A 25495-nucleotide genomic window follows, 5' to 3' on the forward strand; every position below is an offset into this window, starting at 1 on the left:
TATATTTACTTAACAAATATCCACCAGGTAGCCTAGGAAGTATAACATTCAGTGATCAAAAAGCACTCACATGCTTCTTTTCGTCTTATCATTTTACCAGCAAATGCGTGAAACTGTTAAGTACACATGCGTATGCTGTGTGAGCAGGCCAGTAACAGCCTCTATTGTTCATTTTTAACTTACTTATTAGAAATACAGTTAGCCGCATCTAGATTCTCAATAGCCACTCGTGGTTCACATATTGGACAACATTGTTCAAGTGATGGGGGTTATGCTTGTGGTCAATTGAAATAAATAAGTTTCCATGCGATTTCTAAAACTATACAGTGCAATCCTGTTAAGCACAGTGGATACTAATGGGGAGTTAAATAGTTTCTAACTATTGAACATTAAGAGGAATGCATATCTGCATACAATACTTTGGTGAAGTGATTTATCTTGGGTGTGTTTACTGTATGGGAACTTGGATCTACTTAAGATGTGAGTTAGGGGTTTGTATTCACTGATAACTGTTTGAGACAGTGTATTAACATTTTTCATAACTTATTTTTCTTCACAATTAATTGGATTTTGTTCCTTGATTTGATGAAAGAACCCGTTTATTCAGAATGATGGTAATTGAAACTGTAAATTTGAACCCACACTGTTTAGTCTATTAAAGAGATTTCCTCAATTCATTACCTCTTTAAAAAAAAAAGTCAATACTGTTTCACTTGCCAATGGCTGTTGAAGTCATTTTTTGTTTGTGTGTGTTCGTTTTTAGTTTTGATATAAAAGATGCTATGATGGTAACAATACTTTCCATTTCATGCACCCAATGCTGACATCAAGCATTCCCAGGTCAGGCATAGCATGTTTAGATGAAGAGTCAAGCTGTTTCTACACTGCTAAAATTACTTTTCTTAAACTGTGATTGTTGTAGATGATAAAGCAGAATTTGATAAACCAACTCTACTTTATCAGCAGAGATCAGAGTCCAACTAAAAGACAGGAAATTAATATCCCCTCCCTATATAATAATTAGACTCAAGTAAAATGAAGGAGCCAAGTTGCTAAGTAGTGTTGACCATTGTGTAAGGTAGTCTGTTTTTCTGTTTCTTGGTGAAGCATAGCAGAGACTTGGCAGGGATTGTAAAAAGATAGTTTCCAATCAGTCAGAAAATAAACTGACCATGACAGCACAAAATATGAGCATTGAAAGGGATGCCCTTGGCCTGTTTCATCCCTTTCCCACTGCGTTTCTTTCACACTTCGATTGTCAAGCCCTGTAGCTACCAGTTTTAGCAATGAAATCCTTTTCCACGAATGTTCCACCCTCAAACCAACCACCTGGATGCATTTCCATGAGAATTAGACTCCTTTATGATACTGTGCCCAACTGACCATCCTTTTGTGTGCTGTAGTAGTAAAGTAGCAGCAGTCATTCAACTGCAGGAGCCTTCACAGCTGAGTTTGATTCTGTACTTATACAACATCCATATGAACACACTTCCAACAGGGGTTTCTGGATGGTGTTCAGGAGTGGGAAACCTAGCTGACTTTTCTTCCCCTTCCGAACTCAGGACCCTGACTGAGGCTGCTTAAGATACCCCTGCTGAGTTCCACCAACTCGTTATATACTGAGGATCAAACCTAGGACTTGCCTCCATATTAACTAATGAAGCCACTGAGGAACTTTTTTTTTAATTGGCATGTTTAATAGCCATGGATAGGCAATCAGATTTTTACACCTAGAGGAATTACATGTAAATGATATGGGTTAGACTATAGAAGAGTACTGAGAGGTTGTGGGCTCCCCATCATAGGATGGATAATAGAGACATAGAGAGAGTGCAGTGAAGATTCACTGGAACGATACAGGAATGAGAAGTAATTGTTCTGAAAAAATTGGGTCTTTATTGTTGGAGCATATAGAATGTATGGAACAGAAGATAGAATAGATAGTTTCAACATTGAGAGGGCAAACAGTGAACAAAAATGTTGCTGATTCATGACTCAGTAGCAAGGGGATGTAGACTGAGGATTATTAAAAGAACGAAGGGGGAAATTAGAAGAAATGTTTTCCCTGAGAGGTTATTGGACCATCAAATGCCTTACCACAAGTGACTACTAATGTAGAGACTGTAGCATCATTTAATAGTGATTTGGACCATTATTGGAAAGGGAAAAATATTACAAGATGTGGGGCAAAAAGCAAGGCAACGAGATTAATACATCACTCCAGTTGTACGGGTACCACTGGCATACGTTGCTGAATGGCCTCTTTCTGTCGTGTAATTCTCTAGGTGAGAAAATCTTCATTATTTGAAGAAAAATATTTCATTCTGCTCTCCTGAAAATGAGAGAATGCTTGGCTGTTTATTGAGAGCAAGGGAGGCATTGTTAGTGCAGAAAGTAGAAACATCTGGTATTAAAAGGATGTTGGTAACTTGGGTATATAATTGGCGAAGAGTAGTGGTGAATGGATGCTTTTCTAACTGGAGGCAAGTATTCAGTGGGATCCTCCAGGGGTTGTTATTAGGACCATTGCTCTTAGTATTCATGAATGACATGGCCTTGGGTATAGGAAGTACAATTTCAAAGTTTACAGATGATGAGAAAACTTGGGAGCATAGTAAATAGTGAGCAGGAAAGTAGCAGTCTTCAGGAGGATATAGACAGACTGGTGAAATGGACAGATACTTGACAGATGCAACATAATGTGGATAAATGTGAAATGTTGCACTTTGGGAGGAAAAAAATGGCGACGCAGTATTTTCCAAAAAAACCTAAATAGCCCTATTTTGAGGGGGGAGGGAGGCGGGTGGAAGAACATAGGGACCTGGGATGCATATTTACATATCCCTTGAAGGTGGCAGGCAAGTTGATAAGACAGTTAGGACATCAGATGGAACTTGGCTTTGTAAATGGGGGCATTCAAGACAAAAACAAGTATGTCCCACTACACCTTTACAAATCACTGGTTAGGCCTCAGCTGGAGTATTATGTACAATTCACAAGTCAGGAGTGTGATGGAATACTCTCCACTTGCCTGGATGGGTGCGGCTCCAACAACAGTCGAGAAGCTTGACAGCATCCAGGACAAAGCAGCCTGCTTGATTGGCACCCCATCCACAAACATTCACTTCCTCCACCACCGACACACAGTGGCAGCTGTGTGTGCCATCTACAGGATGCACTGCAGCAACTCACCAAGGCTCCTTAGACAGCACCTTCCAAACCAGTGACCTCTATCAACTAGAAGGACAAGGGCAGAAAATGCATGGGAACACCACCGACTGCAAGTTCCCCTTCAAGCCACACACCATCCTGACTTGGAACTATATCCTTCACTGTCACTGGGTCAAAATCCTGTAACTCTCTTCCTATCAGCACTACCTACCTCCCATGGACTGCAGCGGTTCAAGAAGGCAGCTCACCAGCACCTTCTCGAAGGCAATTAGGGATGGGCAATAAATACTGGCCGAGCCAGTGATGCCCACATCCCATGAATGAATGAATAAAAAAAAATTTAAAATCTGGTATCACACTTTAGGAAGGATGGCAAGGCCTAGGAAAGGGTACAGAGAAGACTTACCAGAATTATACCAGGGATGAGAGACTTTAGTTATGTGGAGAGGTCGGAGAAGCTTGTATTATTCTCCTCAGAGCAGAGAAGGTTAAAGGGAGGCCTAATGGAGGAATTCAAAATTATGACGAATTTGAGGAGGACAAACAGGGAGAAACTCTTTCCTCTGGTAAGTGGGTTGGTAACCGGAGGTCATAGATTTAAAGTGATTGTCAAAAGCACTACGGATGAAATGAGAATTTTGTCACTCAACGGGTTATTAAGATCTGGCACATGGTATCAGATTCCTAGGACCTTTCAGAAGGCAATTGGACATGTATTTGAATAGAACTAATTTGCAGAGTTATGGGGGAAAAGCTAGGACTAAATTGGACAGCTTTTTCAAAGAGCAAGCACAAGTCGAATGGCCCCCTTTTGTGCATTAAGATTCTATGATCGTGTATATATTTTGCTGCATATCTTTCTAAGGCATATTTAAATTATGCATTGTATAAGTGATAATTATCTGTGTTGAATACTTATTAAATTGCCTCAAGTTGAGTGAAAATAATGTTTAAAAAATTATTGTCTTTAATGTGGGTTGCTACATGAACAGTATTATCAATAACTGCTTTGAGTACAGCTCTATTTGACATTAATTTACTCCCCCCCTTTTCATCTACGTATGTGCTTGCCAACAATACAAACTAATTTTTAATAGTTTTAAATAAAAACAAGAAATGCTGGAAATACTCAGCTGGTTTGGCAGCATCTGTGGAGAGAGAAGCAGAGTTAACGTTTCAGGTCAGTGACCCTTCTTCAGAACTGCCAAATATTAGAAATGTGAAAGGTTATAAACAAGTAAAGCGGGGGTGGGGCAAGAGATAACAAAGGAGAAGGTGTAGATAGGACAAGGTCACAGAATAGCTGACCAGAAGGTCGTGGAGCAAAGGCAAACAATATGTTAGTGGTGTGTTGAAAGACAAAGCATTAGTACAGATAGGATGTTAACGGACTAAAAATTGAAGCTGCAAGTACAAACATGAAAAAAAACAGTGGGTAAGCAAACTGAACAAACCAAGATGAAATAAAATAAAACAAACACAAAAAAAAACTAAAAATAAAAGTAAAATGGGGGGACCAGTCATCCTCTGAAATGATTGAATTCGATGTTCATTCCAGCAGGCTGTAGTGTGCCTAATCAGTAAATGAGATCCTGCTCCTCGAGTTTGCGTTGATGTTCACTGGAACACTGCAGCAATCCCAGGACAGAGATGTGAGCATGAGAGCAGGGGGGAGTGTTGAAATGGCAAGCAACCGGAAGCTCGGGGTCATGCTTTTGGACTGAGCGGATGTGTTCCGCAAAGCGGTCACCCAGTCTACGTTTGGTCTTCCCAATGTAGAGGAGACCACACTGTGAGCAGCGAATACAGTATACTACATAGAAAGAAGTACAAGTAAATCGCTGCTTCACCTGAAAGGAGTGTTTGGGGCCTGGGATAATGAGGAGAGAGGAGGTAAATGGGCAGGTATTATACCTCCTGCGATTGCAGGGGAAGGTGCCGTGGGAAGGGGACGAGGTGGTGGGGTAATGGAGGAGTGGACCAGGGTGTCGCGGAGGGAACGATCCCTTCGGAATGCTGACAGGGAAGGGAGGGGAAGTTGCATTTGGTAGTGGCATCACACTGGAGGTGGTGGAAATGGTAGAGGATGATCCTTTGGATATGGAGGCTGATGGGGTGAAACGTGAAGACAAGGAGAGCCCTGTCACGGTTCTGGGAGGAAGGGGAAGAGGAGAGGGTCGAGATGCGGGAAATGGGCCTGACACGGTTGAGGGCCCTGTCGACCACAGTGGCGGTGGGGGGGGGGATTCCTCGGTTGAGGAAAAAGGAAGACATATCAGAAGCGCTGTCACGGAAGGTAGCATCATCAGAGCAGATGCGTCGGAGACGGAGAAACTGGGAGAATGGAATGGAGTCCTTACAGGAGGCAAGGTGTGAAGAAGTGTAGTTGAGGTAGCTGTGAGAGTCGGTGGGCTTATAATGAATATTAGTAGACAGCCTGTCCTCCGAGATGGAGACAGAGAAGTTGAGGAAGGGAAGGAAAGTGTCGGAGATGGACCATGTAAAGGTGAGAGAAGGGTGGAAATTAGAAGCAAAGTTGATAACGTTTTCCAGTTCGGGCCGGGAGCAGGAAACGGCACTGCTACAGTCATCAATGTACCAGAATAAGAGTTGGGGGAGGGGGCCTGAGTAGGACTGGAACAAGGAATGTTCGACATATCTCACAAAAAGACAGGCATAACAAGGATCCATGTGGGTACCCATAGCCACACCTTTTACTTGAAGGAAGTGAGTGGAGTTGAAGGAGAAGTTGTTCAATGTGAGAACAAGTTCAACCAGGCGGAGGAGGATGTTGGTGGATGGGGACTGGTTGGGCCGCTGTTCAAGGAAGAAGCGGAGAGTCTTCAGACCGTCCTGGTGGGGGATGGAGGTGTAGAGAGATTGGACATCCATAGTGAAGAGGAGGCGGTTGGGGCCAGGAATAGTTTAATATTTTTATATTGCCTCACCCATGAAAGCCACCAATATGAGCACAGGCAGGGGTCGGGTAGTGATAATGGTGAAAATCTCGTTTGCCATTGACATGAGCAGTTAAGGAAGGGCAACAATTGCCAACCTTGCCAGTGATGCCAACATCTCAAGAATGAATTAAAAAAAACACATTCTAGCTACTCTGTATTAAGACACAGTTATGGTTGCTTATCTTTACCAAATTCATGTAGCCCATAGTTAAACAAGCCTGTTGTAATGCAGCTCTGTATCACCAGAAACAGGTGAAAGGTCTGTCAAATTTTCAGTTCCTTGAAAATGTCAGACCATTTTCCTTTAAAGAAGTGTCCATCAAACTATCTTCAGTTTTAACTAATTGTAATTTGTGTAAACGCCACTTTCTTGTGAGTAATGTGGATTTCAGCACTGCTATTTTGCATGAAGAAGTGTCTTAATCCTGAAAGTCCTTCTGCTTCTTTGGCACGATTCCTTTGTTAACAAATACAGATTTGGTTATCAGTTATTGTTGATATTGTCAAGGATGTCTCTGAGCGGACAGAGGGCATTCTGAAGAGGGAGGGTGAACAGCCAGAGGTTGTGGTACACATCGGTACCAATGACATAGGCAGGAAGAGTGATGAGGTCCTGCAGGGGGAGTTTAGGGAGTTAGGTAGTAAGTTTAAAAAAACAGGACCTCTAGGGTTATAATCTCTGGATTACTCCCTGTGCCACGTGCCAGTGAGGCTAGAAATAGGAAGATAGTGCAGCTAAACACGTGGCTGAGCAGCTGGTGTAGAAGGGAGGGTTTCAGATATCTGGACCATTGGGCTCTCTTCAGGGACAGATGGGACCTGTACAATAAGGACGGGTTGCATCTAAACTGGAAGGGCACTAATATCCTGGCTGCAAGGTTTGCTAGCGTCACTCGGGAGGGTTTAAACTAGTGTGGCAGGGGGGTGGGAACCAGAGCAGTAGGACAGCTAGTGAAGTAAATGAGGAGGACATAGTAAATAAGGCCAGTAGGACTAAGAGGAAGAGCAGGCAGGGAGATGTTGCTGAGCACAGCGGGACTGGCGGTCTGAAGTGCATTTGTTTCAATGCGAGAAGTATAACAGGTAAGGAAGATGAACTTCGAGCTTGGATTAGTACTTGGAAATATGATGTTGTTGCTATTACAGAGACTTGGTTGAGGGAAGGACAGGATTGGCAGCTAAATGTTCCAGGCTTTAGAAGCTTCAGGCGGGATAGAGGGGGATGTAAAAGGGGTGGGGGAGTTGCATTACTGGTTAAGGAGAATATCACAGCTGTACTGCAGGAGGACACCTCGGAGAGGTCATGCAGCGAGGCAATATGGGTGGAGCTCAGGAATAGGAAGGGTGCAGTCACGATGTTGGGGGTTTACCACAGGCCTCCCAACAGCCAGCGGGAGGTAGAGGAGCAGATATGTCGACAGATTTTGGAAAGATGTAAAGGTAACAGGGTTGTAGTGGTGGGTGATTTTAACTTCCCCAATATTGACTGGGACTCACTTAGTGCTAGGGGCTTGGATGGGGCAGAATTTGTGAGGAGCATCCAGGAGGGCTTCTTGAAACAGTATGTAGATAGTCCAACTAGGGATGGGGCCATTCTGGACCTGGTATTGGGGAATGAGCCCGGCCAGGTGGTCGAAGTTTCAGTGGGGGAGCATTTCGGGAGCAGTGACCATAATTCCATAAGTTTTAAGGAACTTGTGGATAAGGTTAAGAGTAGTCCTCGGGTAAAGGTGCTAAATTGGGGGAAGGCTAATTATAACAATATTAGGCAGGAACTGAAGAATTTAGATTGGGGTCGGCTGTTTGTGGGTAAATCAACATCTGACATGTGGGAGTCTTTCAAACGTCAGCTGATTAGAATCCAGGACCAGCATGTTCCTGTGAGGAAGAAAGACAAGTTTGGCAAGTTTCGGGAAGCTTGGATAACATGGGATATTGTGAGCCTAGTCAAAAAGAAAAAGGAAGTATTTGTAAGGGCTGGAAGGCTAGGAACAGATGAAGCACTTGAGGAATATAAAGACAGTAGGAAGGAACTTAAGCAAGGAGTTAGGAGGGCTAAAAGGGGTCATGAAAAGTCATTGGCAAACAGGATCAAGGAAGATCCCAAAGCTTTTTTATATATATATATATGAGCAAGAGGGTGATCAGGGAAAGGGTTGGCCCACTCAAGGACAGAGATGGGAATCTATGCATGGAGCCAGAGGAAATGGGTGAGGTGCTAAATGAGTACTTTGCATCAGTATTCACCAAGGAGAAGGACTTGGTGGATGATGAGCCTAGGGAAGGGAGTGCAGATAGTCCCAGTCATCTCATTATCAAAAAGGAGGAGGTGTTGGGTGTCTTGCAAAGCATTAAGGTAGATAAGTCCCCAGGGCCTGATGGGATCTACCCTAGAATACTGAGGGAGGCAAGGGAAGAAATTGCTGGGGCCTTGACAGAAATCTTTGCATCCTCATTGGCTACAGGTGAGGTCCCAGAGGACTGGAGAATAGCCAATGTTGTTCCTTTGTTTAAGAAGGGTGGTAAGGATAATCCAGGAAATTATAGGCCGGTGAGCCTCACGTCAGTGGTAGGGAAACTATTAGAGAGGATTCTTCGGGACAGGATTTACTCCCATTTGGAAACAAACGAACTTATTAGTGAGAGGCAGCATGGTTTTGTGAAGGGGTGGTCGTGTCTTACTAATTTGATTGAGTGTTTTGAGAAAGTGACGAAGATGATTGATGAGGGAAGGGCGGTGGATGTTGTCTATATGGACTTTAGTAAAGCCTTTGACAAGGTCCCGCATGGCAGACTGGTGCAAAAGGTGAAGTCACACGGGATCAGAGGTGAGCTGGCAAGATGGATACAGAACTGGCTCAGTCACAGAAGACAGAGGGTAACAGTGGATGGGTGTTTTTCTGAATGGAGGGATGTGACTAGTGGTGTTCCGCAGGGATCAGTGCTGGGACCTTTGCTGTTTGTAGTATATATAAATGATTTGGAGGAAAATGTAGCTGGTCTGATTAGTGAGTTTGCGGATGACACAAAGGTTGGTGGAGTTGCGGATAATGATGAGGATTGTCAGAGGATACAGCAGGATATAGATCGGTTGGAGACTTGGGCGGAGAAATGGCAGATGGAGTTTAATCCGGACAAATGTGAGGTAATGCATTTTGGAAGATCTAATGCAGGTGGGAGGTATACAGTAAATGGCAGAACCCTTAGGAGTATTGCCAGGCAGAGAGATCTGGGCGTACAGGTCCACAGGTCACTGAAAGTGGCAACGCAGGTGGATAAGGTAGTCAAGAAGGCATACGGCATGCTTGCCTTCATCGGTCGGGGCATAGAGTATAAAAATTGGCAAGTCATGTTGCAGCTGTACAGAACCTTAGTTAGGCCACACTTAGAATATTGCGTGCAATTCTGGTCGCCACACTACCAGAAGGACGTGGAGGTTTTGGAGAGGGTACAGAGGAGGTTTACCAGGATGTTGCCTGGTGTGGAGGGCATTAGCTATGAGGAGAGGTTGGAAAAACTTGGATTGTTTTCACTGGAATGACGGAGGTGGAGGGGCGACATGATAGAGGTTTACAAAGTTATGAGCAGCATGGACAGAGTGGATAGTCAGAAGCTTTTTCCCAGGGTGGAAGAGTCAGTTACTAGGGGACATAGGTTTAAGGTGCGAGGGGCAAAGTTTAGAGGGGATGTGCGAGGCAAGTTTTTTTTTTTTACAGAGAGTGGTGAGTGCCTGGAACTTGCTGCCAGGGGAGGTGGTGGAAGCAGATACGATAGCGACGTTTAAGAGACTTCTTGACAAATATATGAATAGGAAGGGAATAGAGGGATATGGGCCCCGGAAGTGCAGAAGGTATTAGTTTCGGCAGGCATCAAGATCGGCGCAGGCTTGGAGGGCCGAATGGCCTGTTCCTGTGCTGTCCTGTTCTTTGTTCTTTGATCGAATTCTGCCAAATTCGATTAATTTATTTAGTAGCAAGCAAGAGATTGGTGCACTTTATAATTCATTATGGGGAGTGACATTGAATCCCTGGTTTATTTGCATATGCTATCACACCATATTTTTCATAAAGTTTGTAATTTTTTTTAGGCATAATTCCACTACTTTAGCATTTTGGCTGTTTTATGTAATGTTTTTAAACTGTTTATTACTTTTCACCTCCAATAACTACCCACCTTCTCCCCAAAGTGTAAGCTTCGTCGTAACTTGACAGTTCCAGGTAATAGAAACACACCCATTTTATAAAGAAGGTGCACGTTTGCATCACTCATCTGTTTGTCCTTGAAGTAAAACCAGGAAACAGTTAGACAGTGTGCACCTTGCCTTCAAATTGCTTTCTATTAATAGATTTCAGAGTGAGGAGATAAAACAGACAAACCATGTACAAATTGGTATGCTTGGAAAATACGGGGGAAAAATATACCACTGCCGACTAGGAAAAAAATGTAAAATATGAGGTGACTGGAAGAGTCTTTCTGTCCTGAATTTAATAATTGCAAATTGCCTTTATTCTAATCTGAGTTCCTAAACAGTTATATTTTAGCACTAAATTAGCTGTAGATTGTCCCTGCTAGATTTCCTTCCATGACCCTCACACACGTCAATTTTCAATAACTGGTTTTTGATTGTTTAAAATCGCTTTTTAATTTAATTACAAGGAAATCTTAATTTCTAAAATTCAACCTTTGGTATCAGCGGCCACCATTTGAGCAACTGTCTCTTTTTTAACTCATGAGAATACATTATGCTAACTTTAAAAAAAAAGCCTGCATCAAAATTCATCCAAATTCTTTTTAGGGTAAAATTGTCAAAAGAAAATCCAGAAACATGACCGAAGCTTGATCTTAAAAGAAACTAGAATTGCAGTGGTTATGATCTAGTGAAAATTACTACTGCTTTTGAAATAGAGAAACTTGATATTGGTGTATTTTTCTCCCAGTTTTTAGCAACCATCAGCACAAGGGAAAATGATATTCAGAGATTCATTACTGAAGGCTGCAAAGAGGCCTTACTTGAAGAAAAGAGACGTTTCTGCTTCCTAGTGGACAAACATTGCAGCTTTTCCCAAGATCTGAGCAATTACCATGAAAAGGTCTGTATCATTGTACTGTCAAAAGTGTGCTGTATTAGTATGCTTTTCAAAAAAAAAATGTAATGCATTAAATTGTGATCAAACTTTGAAGCGCTGAAACTGTATGCAATTGAAAATAGCTGCACTTCATGTTTCACAAAGCTCAGGGATAGATTTCCCCAGGGCAAGGGAAGAGTTACTCATAGAGCCACTTCTGATGTAACTGAAAAATCATGGGTCGATAATTCCAATTCCATTCTCTTCTCCAAATAGGCAGTAACTAGAATCTATGGCTACAGATGTATGCACAGCATGGATCATGAACTCTGCAATCCATTTCCTATGTTTCTCAATTTAAAAAAAAAATTATTTGAAATTATAATTTCCTTTTAATAACCATCATTTTTTCACTTTAGGCCAATGGATTGCTTAGTGCCAAACTAAACAGATGGAAGGAAAAATGCTTCGATGCCACTAAGGTGCCGGAATTTTTGGGTGAAGGTGACAGCCCCTCCTCTTATATCTCCAGAACTCCTCAACCTTCTCCATTAATGGGAAGATACACTGTGAGTGACTGATTTTCGGGGAGGGGATCCCATTATTTAAAAATAATTGTGCTACATAATAAATGTAATTTTTCCCTAGTTAGCCATGGATAGAAGATTCCATTCAACAGCAAAGCTTCTTGTATTTCTGCCATAGTCCTTTTTCAGTCTTGTGAGACAAGACAAAAATGAAGATAGATGTTGTAGGGGTGGGGTAGTAGGAAAGCATGGTAAAGCAAAAGTGTTCTTAGACTTTTGGCTGTAGTAAGCTGTTTAGGAATGGAATTCCAGAGTGCAGGAAGAGGTTACCAATGATGGTGGAAGGAGGGGCAGGAAATCAGAATCATGCTGGAGGAGTAGTGAGTGTGTAGCTGACTGTGTGAGGTAAGTGTGGCTGAAGGCGGTGCAAAAGGGCATAGATTTGAAGGCGAGGTGAGGATTTTCACATCAAATTCTGCACCAGTGTTAATTTCGCCACTTCTCATGGCTTATCTGAGACTGCCATTTTTTAGCCAATTGTGGGCAAATTTGTGCTGGCTTCCCCACTGTAAATTGGTTTAAAGTGCCAAATTAACAGCATTAAACTCTTATATCTAGGAGAAAGAAGTGGACTGGATTCAAGCCATGACCCAGAGTGAAATGACACTTCACTGACTAATCCATGTAAAAGAAAGAAAAGTATGTGAGAAGGCAGTGTGATTCAAATATTTATTCTTGTCAGGAATTTCTGGCGTGTAATTCTAAACAAACAGCAATAGGTAAAGAGTATCAAATAGGAGTCTATGGTCTTTGCCAGTAATATACTTGTAATAAAGACCCATAAAGAAGTACTGTTGGTATGAAGGCTTCTGTAACAAAACAGTATGTTTGTAACTACAGTACTCAAAGCATTTTTGTTAGCTTGCATATGTCCATGTCTACTGATGGTTGATTGACAAGGGTACTGTTCAGCTTTTAAGATTTTACTTCAAGTCGTAAAACATTACTTCCCAAGTTGTTACCCTCTCCTTCTTTCCCACCCCCCCCCATTCACCTGAAGGTGCTGACACTTGCTGGAGTACAGCTCCATGGGTGCCAGCAGCCCTCTAGTACCTAGGTTAAATGACTTTCTTTCCTGTGACATCATAGACAATGAGTGTTGGCAAGCTATTCAACTATGGAGAGCTTCATAGACAAGCCAGTACTGTCCTTGCCCAACATCCACAAATATGTACTTCCCAGGATGGATTGCAATATTTTCTTGCTTCCCAAGTCCAATGACGCTGAGGCTGATTTGTAGTACCCAAACTGCTGCCCACGCTGAAATAGATCAGTATAAAGTGGGAATTGAACCTGGGACCTTTCGCAAATAGTGCTGTACTGAAAGAGGGAAAAATTTTAGCATCCATTTTTTAAGTATACTTGAATTTTGTAAAAATGCATTTGATAGCATAGACATTACGGTAAACTCATAATCGTTTGACCCCTAACTGACATTTAAAACAATGCATGCAAGGTATTATTTTGGATGAGGCTCAGAAAATAGATTCTTAATGCTCTGGACACTAAGTAATCATAATTACAAAAATGTGGTATCCAATATTTGAAATGCATCCTTTCACTAGTGTGACTTTTACTGGAAATATCCTTACATTTGTAATTTAAGAATTTTGTTTATAAAATGTTCAAAAAAATAACGTCTCTTTCTTGAAGAGACTCCTTAAAAATCTTAACTTTCAAGCGCACATAACTTGGTACTGGTGCTTTTCTGTAATTAGGGCAGGTTATGGAGTTGAATGACTAGTAGAATTCTCATAGGAAAGTATTAGTTCAAAACAAATATTTGATCAAACATTTCTAGAGGATGTTAGAAGTAGCACGTCAGTGTGACTGCTCTATATGACGTAGGACTTATGAAAAGGGGTGTGGCAGTACAGACAAGGCAGAAATTGATCTTTAAATGACTAGTCACATAGATTGTTCGGAAAACTCCTATGAAAGTTTTGTTTGCCTGGAACACTAAAGGACCTAAAAGCAAAAAAGTTGCAGTTTTGGAAAGTAACAGGGACATTGAAGAAAGAGTAATCCTTTTGGCTAACTTGATTGAATTTTTTGAGGCGACGAAATGTGTAGATGAGGGTAAAGCAGTTGATGTAGTCTGTATGGTCTTCAGTAAGGCTTTCGATAAGGTCCCGCATGAGAGATTGGTTACGAAGGTAAGAGCCCATGGGATCCAGGGCAATTTGGCAAATTGGATCCAAAATTGGCTTAGTGGCAGGAGACAGAGGGTAATGGTCGAGGGTTGTTTTTGCGATTGGAAGCCTGTGACCAGTGGTGTACCGCAGGGATCGGTGCTAGGACCCTTGCTGTTTGTAGTGTGCATTACTGATTTAGACGTGAATATAGCAGGTATGATCAGTAAGTTCACAGATGACATGAAAATTGGTGTTGTAAATAGTGAGGAGGAAAGCCCTAGATTCCAGGACGATGTTCTTTGTTCTTTTGATATAGATGGGCTGGTAAGATGGGCAGAGCTGTGGCAAATGGAATTTAATCCTGAGAAGTGTGAGGTGATGCATTTTGGGAGGATCAACAAGGCAAGGGAATATACAAAGGCTGGTAGGACCCTAGGAAGTACAGAGGGACCTTGGTGTACTTGTCCGTAGATCAATGAAGGTAGCAGCGCAGGTAGATAAGGTGGTTAGAAAAGCATATGGGATACTTGCCTTTATTAGCCGAGGCATAGAATATAAGAGCAGGGAGGTTATGATGGAGCTCTATAAAATGTTGGTTAAGCCGCAGCTTTAGTAGTGTGTACAGTTCTGGTCACCACACTGTAGAAAGGATGTGATTGCACTGGAGAGGGTGCAGAGGAGATTCACCAGGATGTTGCCTGGGCTGGAGCATTTCAGCTATGAAGAGAGACTGAAAAGGCTAGGGTTGTTTTCCTTGGAGAAGAGAAGGCTGAGGGGAGATATGATTGTGGCATACAAAATTATGAGGGGCATTGATAGGTTAGATAGGAAGAAACTTTTTCCCTTAGCGGAGGGGCCAGTAACCAGTAGGCATAGATTTAAGGTAAAGGGCAGGAGGTTTAGAAGGGATTTGAGGAAAACTTTTTTCACCCAGAGGGTGGTTGGAATCTGGAACGCACTACCTGAAGAGGTGGTAGAGGCAGGACCCCTTACAACATTGAAAAAGTATTTAGATGAGCACTTGAAATGCCATAGCATACAAGGCTACGGGCCAAGTGCTGGAAAATGGGATTAGAATAGTTAGGTGCTTGATGGCCGGCACAGAAACGATGGGCCGAGGGGCCTGTTTCTGTGCTGTATAACTCTATGACTCTGACTTTATACTGAATGTTTTAAACTTCATCTATAGCTATCAATGTATTGCTGATACTTGGCATAACTGTTTGTTTTTTGTTTTTCTTTTCATTTCTGATATTTCTTTGTATCCTCTGTGCTCATTGACCTACCTTGGCTTCCAGTCCCTCAAAACATCAGCCTTGTGCTTAAGTCCCTCCACGGCCTCACCCCTCAATGTAGCCTCCTTCAATCCTACAAACATCGGTTCCTTCAACTTTGATCTCTTATGGATCCCCACTACTTTCGTCCCATTACTGGCGACTGTACCTTCAGCCATCTAGATCCACACCCTAAAACCCATTCCTCCCCCCACCAAAACCCCACCCCTAAATCTCTCCATCTTTCCACCTCTCCCCCTGCCCCCCAAACCAGCCTTAGGCACTCACTTTGTACATAAATCCCTAACAAGTACCGGTACTTCCATTCCTTCTGTCCATTTCTTTTCCACATCCAGGTTTTTTTCCTTGAATTCCTACTGCCCAGCCTTTTGTGAGGAACTTCTCTGAAGGCTTCCTAGAAATCCAAGTACGCCAAGTTCACTTGTTTTCTCTCAAAGTCTAGCAGGCTAGTCTAGATTATATATATATATATATATATATATATATGTATTCTGCTGATAATTAATTTCATTTTTCCCAGTTATTAATGCGAGGCTGATGAGTCCGTAGTTACATAGATTAAATTTATCCCCTTTATTCAGTATGGATACAGATTAGCTAGTTCCCTTTCTGATGACCTGGTTCATAACTTCTACTAACGGGTATATTAGGCCCTTGTTTTTAAACACAACTGAAAGAAACTGTAACCCAGCAGCTAATTAAGTACAGCATACCAAACCTTTGTTTATGGACAAACCAATAATGAGAAAATGGTTTCCTAGGTACATGATGCTGCATTACAGAATAATTTAAGAATACCACCAGCTCCTCCTGGAAGATTCCAGAAAAGTCCTCTGCCAGATATGTTCAACAACCCAACTGCTCAGCGCATGGCCTCTGGTGAGAGAAACACTGAGGCATTAGGTAAGGAATGGAATTTAACAAGTGCTGGCTCAGTGTAAGGTTTCAGTGCAATCCAAGTGAAGTTGTCCTGATTTGATCCTTTCTCAATACAAGTAATGTGTGTATTCAGTTTTTAAGTGACGTGAGCAAGGAGTTCAAGTTAGACTGCCTGTCGGTGTCACAATGGAATGGAAGAAGACAAAGCTCCACACACAGACATTCAAAGACATGCATAGACCACTATTTACCAGCCTCTAACTGCCACTGAGATTTTTTTAGTGATTTCAAAAATGTTGTTAGATGGGTCATTAGAAATTAAATATGTGCTGGTTCAATGAGCTTTTGATTTTTTTCACTTTAAAAATAGGTTTTGCACCAACAGAAGTTATTTCAGCCAGCATGAAACAAAGTGAAGGGAGATCACCTCTTAGAGATGATCATTTGTTTGAATTCTGTTTTTGTGATTAAATCTGATTATAAAGTTTTGCCTAACCTGCAGTTTTGGGTAACCGAAGAAGCTAATTCCATTCTTGATGGAGAAGAGGTTAAAGGGGATGAATGCAAATCAAACTTTTAGAATGTTTGAGGCAACAGAGATAGTTTGTAGAAAATCAGCATAGAAAATTCTAGAAAGCATAAAAACAAAACATGAGAAATAACTTCCTTATGTTGGGTTATGGGTATATAGCGTAGTCTATAGTGTTTTCTTACTCCTGAAATGTTCAAAATGGAATTGGGTTGGTTGTTTTGATTCAGTAGATAGTGGATGTTTATGGTAAGACAATACTTGGATTCTGAATCTGTACTTTCCTCATTCCTATATTGTCACCTTTTAAATATGCCAAAACTTTATATATTTACAGACTAATAATGGAATAAATTGCAGCCTCAACACGATACAGAAAAAGTACTTAATTAGTTTTAACATTCCAATCTGATATTTAAAATTTGCATTTGTCCTATTTTGTAGTTGAGACATTCCTAGAATGTTCAGGTATGTTGAGATCATGAAGTAATGAATATGATTTCTTTTTCTACAGAGGATGTCAATCTAACGAGATCCATTTCTGTTGCAACTGGACTGAATATGGTTCAGAGGCCAAAGGTGAAAAGCATTTTTCCACACACTGCAGGAAATAGCAAGAATATGTTGAGCTTTGCAGAAGGTGATGTGCTAACACTTCTTATACCAGAGGAAAAAGATGGCTGGCTGTATGGAGAACATGACCTGAACAAAATGTGAGTCCCGTTTGTCTTTGAAATCATTGCAAAATAAGAAATATTATACTTGTATCACTTTAGGAACATAGGCACAGGAGTATCTAGCTGTTAGCCATGGTTCAGTTGGTTGCACTCTTGCCTCTGAGTCATGAGATTCTGGGTTCAAGTCCCATTTCAGGACTAGAGCATAAAAATCAAGGCTGACAGTGACCACACTTCAAAAGTACTTCATTATTGTAAAGCGCTGTGAGACATTTGGTGATGGTGAAAAGTGCTACATAAATGCAAGTCTTTCTTTTTCATTTTAGACCATTCAACGCCTCAAGCCTGCTCCATCATTTAATTAGTTCATGCCTGTATCTCAAATCAATCTACCTGTCTTAGCTCCATATCCCTTGATACCCTTACCTAATGAAAGATATTTGATTAATTAAATTGTTGGACATATACATAAATTGTATTAAATGGCAAAAGTGAAAAGAATGCAACTCTACTGTTAAAACTACCTAAGTTTTGTAGAATGCCATCTCACTCCACAATAACCTCTGTTTTATTAACGGGATAATGAGTAACTTTTTATTCTTTCATGGGTTGTGAGCATCACTGGTGAGGCCAGCATCTGTTGCCTATCCCTAATTGCCTTAGAGAAAGTGGTGGTGAGCCACCTTCTCGAACCACTATAGTCCATCTGGTGTCGGAACACCAACAGTGCCGTTAGGAGCATAGGAGCAGGAGTAGGCCATTCAGCCCTTTGAGCCTGCTCTGCCATTCTAAATCATAGCTGATCGCCCACCTCCATATTCCCGCACGATCCCCATATCCTTTGATGTCATTAGCAACTGGCAATCTATCAATGTCTGTCTTGAACTTACTCAGTGACTGAGCTTCCACCACCCTCTGGGGCAGAGAATTCCAAAGATTCACTACCTCATCTCAGTCCTAAATGGCTTGTCTTTTATTCTGAGATTGTGTCCCCTGATTCTAGACCCCACAGCCAGGGGAAACATCCTTTCTGCATCTACCCTGTTTATCCCTTTAAGAATTTTGTAAATTTCTATGAGATCGCCTCTCATTCTTCTAAACTCTAGAGAATACAGCAAATACGGAGTTCCAGGTTTTTGATGCAGCTACAGTGAAGGAACAGTGATTATAGTTCCCGGACAGGACGGTGTGTGACTTGGAGGGGAACATGCAAGTGGTGGTGTTCCCACGTGTCAGCTGCCCTGTTCATTCTAGGTGGTAGAGGTCGCGGATTTGGAAGGTGCTTTGGAAGGAGGCTCAGCGAGTTGCTGAAGTGCATCTTGTTTGTGGTACTCACTGCTCTAAAGCTTGTTCTCTTCCAACTTTCAAACTAGTTTCAAACTCAATAGCCCCAAATCTGAGAGTCTTGGCACACCCAGCTACTGATGGCCACTGACGTTGACCCTGTCCCAAATTACAAATTTCCATAACTGAGGCAAGTAGCTCACCATTGTATGGGCACATGAAGAGGCACCCGCCTCCTTGAGTCTGCAGTAGTTGAAGTGCCACCCAGCACTCGAGTAAAGGAAACCTGAGGCCCAGGAATGGCCAAAGATAATGGGCAAGCTTATTTTTCTTTTAAAATGTCTCTGAAGGGAGTACAGCGCCAGCATGTCGTAGGTAATCAATGTGCCCCAGCTGGTGTAGATTCCACTGAACATATTGGAGGATACGCTGGCTGGAATTACTGGGAAAGCCCTGGTCCCCCAGACGCGCCCTAAGGTCTCCACGAGAAAGAAGGGGAGTAAGCAGAAGCCTCATCTGCCCAGCCTTTCTCAATCCCATTCCACTCCAAACAGAATTTAGAACAAAGAGATGGGGCTGAAAGTTGGTGGATCCAGGTTATGCCCCAAATTTGTGTTGCCTTCTGTAACCCAGGAATTTTGGTTGCAACGTGTCTAATTGTAATTTAAAGTAAAAATTAGCATAGTATGAATAGCATTCTGTTCCAGATCTCTGCTAGGGGAGGGGAATGTGTTCTCTTGTCTTGCTGGAAGCTTGATACTTTTGTGCCTGCCTCTTATATTTCTATTCCAATAGTTTGTGAACGTGAAATGGTCACCTTCATAACAATTCCCATTTAATAACTAGATTCAAATGAATAACACCCGTATTATATGGTTAGGTCTTGAATATGAATAAAATATTGAATATGGTCCTATTCCTACAGAATAAATTCTCTTCAATTAGAACCAGCGTGATTATGACTTGTTATAAATTTCCATATTAATAGTTTGAGTTGTGAGGAGACTGACTGACTTCATTGAATTGCAGCTTGTTTTAACAGGTGTTTGATGCTTTTTTTTCTCTTTCATTCTTGGACAATCTGCATTGCAAGACATCTTCTACAGGAGCGATTTTTTAAAAAATTGTTCGTAGGATGTGAACATCGCTGGCAAGGCCAGCATTTATTGCCTATCCCTAATTGCCCTTGAGCAGTTGGTGGTGAGCGTTGATGACAGCATCCATCTTCCTCATGCTTGCTTGTGTACAAAGTATCCTTAGCTCTGAGTTATGACTATTCTAATGTGACGGATAAAGTGGCAAATTGCCCTTAGTTAACGGATTAAAGTAGCTACAATTCAAGATGCGTTTAGCTCTGCTATCATTCACAAAGCACACATTTAGTTTTCTAATATTTTTGTGTTTTACTACAATCTGCATCAGCAAAATTACTAATGTGTCCACAGGCTGTAAAATAAGAAAGGAATTTTCCCACATACATAGTCATTGGAGAAAAATGTGCCTGTAACTTTTTACAGCAGTAGTTAGAAATCTGCAAAGCACTCACTGCATTTGTTGAGCAGTACGCTTTTCAACAGACTATATTCTGTTCAGGCTTACTTGGTCATTAATGTCCCGCAATCAAGCTTGCACAGGAAGTGCAATAAATAATATATTACAGTGACAGCCTCTCATGTTTGCTACATGAGAGTAAACAATTTATAATGCATGAGATCTACTAAACTTATTTTAAATGCATAACTGGAATGCACCTTTTGCCTTTGTGGGTTGTTTTTCCAAAAATAGTTTACTAATACCATTGCATATATGGTCTTTTTATTGTTTTACTAACCATTATATCTACATTTGACTGTGTAACTTAATATAGAATACCATCATTTTGTAGGCCATTCAGTTCAATATTTTTTACTTCAGACTAACATCAATCATGTCTTCAAAGTGTTTACCAGGTATTATAATGGGACACTAAAAGATTTGAGTTGCTTTTTATTATTCATTCCCTGTATGTGGATTTAGTTGGCAAGGCTAGCATTTATTGCCCATCCGTAGTTTCCCTGAGAAGCTGATGGTGAGCTGCCTTCTTGATCACTGCAGTCCATGTTGTGAAGGTAATCCCAGAGTGCTGTTCTGTCGGGAGGATTTTGACCAAGCAACAATGACAAATGCATTTCCTTAATGCAGCACCGCTGAACCGTTTAACATAGAATTGCATACTTGCTACATAAAAATGACTGGCACTGATCAGATGAGCGTAATTTTAAAAATCAGTTCCTTGTTCCTGCCTGAATCTGATGAATATGGTTTAAGTTTTGGGCTTCAGTGATGTTTATTGTGTATATGTAATTCCGACTAGTACACAGCAATGTGTGCTGAATTGATGGTACAAAGTAAAATGCAGATTGTGAATTTTCTGTAAATCACTATTCAAAATCACCCTTTTAGGCATCTGTGTCACACAGCGCTATATTCAAACACCTGCAATGTCACAGGATTGGCTAACAAACTAATCTAATAGATACTGAATACAATCTTAATATTGTTTATAAAACTGGATGGCATTCAGTAATTTGCTGAAAGATCATTTAGTCCTTAGGTTTCAGATAACTAACCAACTATTTTGATTGAATTTTTCGAGGAGGTGACTATGTGTGTAGATTAGGGTAAAGCCTTTGATGTAGTCTGCATGGACTTCAATAAGGCTTTTGTGAAGGTCCTGCATGGGAGATTGGTCAAAACGGTAAGAGCCCATGGGATCCAGGGCAATTTGACAAATTAGATCCAAAATTGGCTTAGTGGCAGGAGGCAGAGGGTGATGGTCAATGGTTCTATTTGCGATTGGGAGCCTGTGACCAGTGGAGTACCACAGGGATTGGTGCTGGGACCCTTGCTGTTTGTAGTGTACATTAATGATTTAGACATGAATATAGGAGGTATGATCAGTAAGTTTGCAGATGACACGAAAATTAGTGGTGTCATAAATTGTGAGGAGGAAAGCCTTAGATTACAGGACGATATAGTTGGGCGGAGCAGTGGCAAATGGAATTTAATTCTGAGAAGTGTGAGGTGATGCATTTTGGTAGGACTAACCAGGCAAGGGAATATACAATGGATGGTGAAACCCTAGGAAGTACAGAGGGTCAGAGGGACCTTGGTGTAGTTGTCCATAGATCATTGAAAGCAGCAGCATGGGTAGATAAGGTGCTTAGGAAAGCATATGGGATACTTGCCTTTATTAGCTGAGGCATAGAATATAAGAGCAGGGAGGTTATAATGGAGCTGTTTAAAATGCTAGTTAGGCCACAGCTGGAGTACTGCGTACAGTTCTGGTCACCACACTGTAGGAAGGATGTGATTGCACTGGAGATGGTGAATATCCTCTGCACCAGGTTGTTGACTGGGCTGGAGCATTTCAGCTATGAAGAGAAACTGGATAGGCTAGGGTTGTTTTCCTTGGAGCAGAGAAGGCTGAGAGGGCACCTGATTGAGGTATACAAAATTGAGGGGCATTGATAGGTTAGATAGGAAGAAACTTTTTCCCTTAGCGGAGGTGTCAATAACCTGGGGGGCATAGATTTAAGGTAAGGGGCAGGAGGTTTAGAAGGGATTTAAGGAAAAATGTTTTCACCCAGAGGGTGGTTGGAATCTGGAACACACTGCGTTAAGGGGTGGTAGAGGCAGGAACCCTCACAATGTTTAAGAAGTAATTAGATGAGCACTTGAAACGCCATAGCATACAAGGCTACAGGCCAAGTGCTGGAAAATGGGATTGGAATAGATAGGTGTTTGATGGCCGGCATGGACACGATGGGCTGAGGGGCCTGTTTCTGTGCTGTATAACTCTATGCAAGGGATATAAATAATTAAGAAATAAAACATGAAGACTGGTTTAAAAATAATTATTTGTTGATAAAATCCAAAACCGAATTCCAGTCATTTTCAAATTCCTTCAAATTCCATTGTTTTTAATGGCATTCAGGGATTGTATGTTCTGATAACCAGGCTCCCTAACACTAAAGTATTAGCTTCAAACCATTCCCAATCTGGCTTTGTATGTACGTAAAATCTGAATACTGCTATCTGTCCCATTTCAAATTAGTATTTTTGCAGTCCACTCCTTGTTAATGTAGGAATTGTACAATAAACTGTTATGAATGCAAATAGGCAAAATGTTATGACAGCTTATTTATAGCAGAATTAAATAGTGGCACCTGTAAAACTCTGTATAGCAATTTACGGCTTCGTCAGAATGTTCCAAGTTACTGCACATTGGCAATAACTGAATTAAACAGCTTTTAAGTCACAGTGATTGTGAAGAAGTGGATAGTAGCAAGTAAAAGAGACTTTGTAAATGGCTGACAAGTGCAGCAAAGGAAGAGTAAGGATATAAACCAATAAGGACCTAGGTGGTTCAGTGAGTTTACCCAATGAGTAGCTAAACTATATGAACCAGCAAGGTCCCAAGTTTTGACCTGAGTTAGCTGCAGAAGGCTTCAATTGGTTTCAGCTGCCCAGGGTTATGGAGATGAAAAATGAACTGCGTGGGGGAGTTAAGGGGAGAAAAAAAACAGTAAAAGAGTTTGTAATTATTACCAGACCATTCTCTCATACTATTATTGGCTATCCCTCGCAGGTTAGGATGATTGCCTTCGGTGAGTCCGAAGATGGCTGATGTGGCCGATTTGGGATCTATAGATTTAGTGGCACGTAGGCATTTGTTGTCATGTGGGATGTCTGGTCATGTATTATTAATTTGGTCATGGCTCGTTCTTTTGTTGTTGGGTCTCAAAACTTTGGGTCCATCCCACAGACTTCTCCTCTATCTGGTTTGGTCCAGAGCGATGATCTCCCAGGAGTTGATGTCAATGTTACATTTCTTCATATTGGCTTTCAGCACATCCTTGACTCATTTCTTCTGCCCTCCTCTGGTGTAGCTGCCCTGACTGAGCTGGGCGAAGATGACCTACTTTGGGAGCCTGGTATCTGACATCTGAATAATATGAACAACCCAATGAAGCTGATGGCGGATAATCATAGCCTTGATGCTTGTGGTGCCTGCTTGTGAGAAGGACACTGATGTTGGTGCACCTATCCTTCCACTTTATGTGTAGGATCTTCCCCAGGCAGTGTTTATATGACTCTAGTGCTTTGAGGTGCCTGCTATACTTTGTCCATGTTTCAGCCCCATACTGTAAGTTAGGGATCAGGACCGCATGGTGAACCATGAACTTGGTTTCAGTTTTGATGTCACAATCGTCAAACACTCGCTTTCTCAGGTGGCCAAAGGCTGCACCGGATTTCAGGCGATGCTGGATTTCTTAGTCAATGTCAGCCTTCTGTGAAAGATAACTTCCAAGATACTGGAGTGTTCCACGTTTTCTAGGCATTCATCATGAATCCGAATCATTGGGGCTGGGGCGTGTGCATTTGGAGCTTGCTGATGTAGGACTTTGGTCTTCTGAATGTTGAGTGCAAGTCCCACCTTCTCATATTACTCACTAAATACATTGATGATTCTCTGTAGATCTGTTTCCGACACTGATACGGACACGGTGGGCCGAAGGGCCTGTTTCTGTGCTGTATAACTCTATGACTCTATGTTGGAGCTTGACTCTTGTGGTTTCTGATGTTATTTGAACTCCTTTATTGGTTTTCTATTTTCTAATCCACTGACAGCCATTCACTATCTTCTGTTGCCTTCTTTTGCAGTAGGTCATTGTAAAATTCCAGAGGCTTGTGTTTATGTTGTGATAATCAGTTTACTATCGATGAGTGTAGCTGCGATAACAAAGGGATTGTAGAAGTCGGAACTTTGGAGGGGGGTGACATTAACCGACCCCCCAGGAAGGGTGGGAAATTGGGAGTTGGATGGTGCGTGGGGGGTGGGGGGTGGATGGATATTGTGTTACAAGGATTTTTTTGTGTTAAAACTTAGGATTTTGTGTTTTTAAAAACTGAAAAGGATTTCAGTGGACATTGAGTTATCTGAAAATAGTTGAACTTTATGGATGTTTTGAAAGGAAGTTCAACAAAAGCTGCACTGGTAAACAAGGACTGGAATGCAGGTAATTTCAAGGAATCTAGCAGGGGGTTGACCTCAGAGCTACCCTGTTATGACGAGAGAGAATCTATGACTCGGCATGTGACTTGTTTATGGAAGGTTTTGGCTTTAGTTTTGAACTTTAAAAAAGCCAATGGGTTTGGACAAAGAGCAGGACATTTGAAATTTGATTTTGACCTGCCTGGAGATCAGAAGAAGACCCAGAAAAAGTATTACCTCGCTGTAAAGAATTCATGCATCAAGTATGGTTTCTATTGAACCCTGGGTTTAAGAAATCCTGAATATTGGAAGAGCCCTTTTACTGTTATACTGCTGCTGTAAGACCCAGGAAGATCCTTGTTGCTGCACACCTGATGGAAGACCTTATGTGAAGCCTTCTACTGTTGAAATTCTTTGAACGCGTACCCATCACAGACTGTTCATCAGCCTCGCCTGGAAAGACCTGGAGTGACATCCAGCTATTCAACTTTGGGACACTTCGCCAAACTGAAGAACTTCTTTCCAAATCATAGTCTAAGTCTTTTTATTCCTTTCATTCCAATGAAACAGCTGTAAACAAAAATCCTTTTTTTTCCCCTGGTTAACTGGTTTTTGGATGTATGTGCATGAGGACTAGGGAAAATAAGGAGCTTTAATATCTCAATTCGTATATAGATTTACTTCATTAATGGTTAAGACTTGGTTTTATAATCAGTTAATTTTTGTTGATTTAAGAAACCTGGTTGGTGTGCTTGATTCTGGGGACAAATAGAGTATCTAATTGGCTGCTTCGGTGAATGGGAAAATTTATTGATATGCTGTGACCTGTAGAGAAGTGGGACTGAATTAACAGTGCACTCCTCCTGTCTTGGTCA

General features: G+C 41.5%; 1 protein-coding gene across 1 annotated transcript in view; it reads left to right on the plus strand.

The window, feature by feature from the left end:
* The window catches only part of LOC137383525 (BAR/IMD domain-containing adapter protein 2-like 1), a 148306-nt gene that overhangs the window by 70243 nt on the left and 52568 nt on the right, over positions 1-25495 (plus strand). The window contains exons 7-10 of the mRNA XM_068056570.1: positions 11069-11221; positions 11617-11766; positions 15976-16117; positions 17137-17335. Coding sequence (XP_067912671.1) covers positions 11069-11221; positions 11617-11766; positions 15976-16117; positions 17137-17335 — 644 coding nt within the window. The remainder of the gene's footprint in view (positions 1-11068; positions 11222-11616; positions 11767-15975; positions 16118-17136; positions 17336-25495) is intronic.

The sequence above is a fragment of the Heterodontus francisci genome, chromosome 24, assembly GCF_036365525.1.
Source record: "Heterodontus francisci isolate sHetFra1 chromosome 24, sHetFra1.hap1, whole genome shotgun sequence".
Classification (NCBI taxonomy): Eukaryota; Metazoa; Chordata; class Chondrichthyes; order Heterodontiformes; family Heterodontidae; genus Heterodontus; species Heterodontus francisci.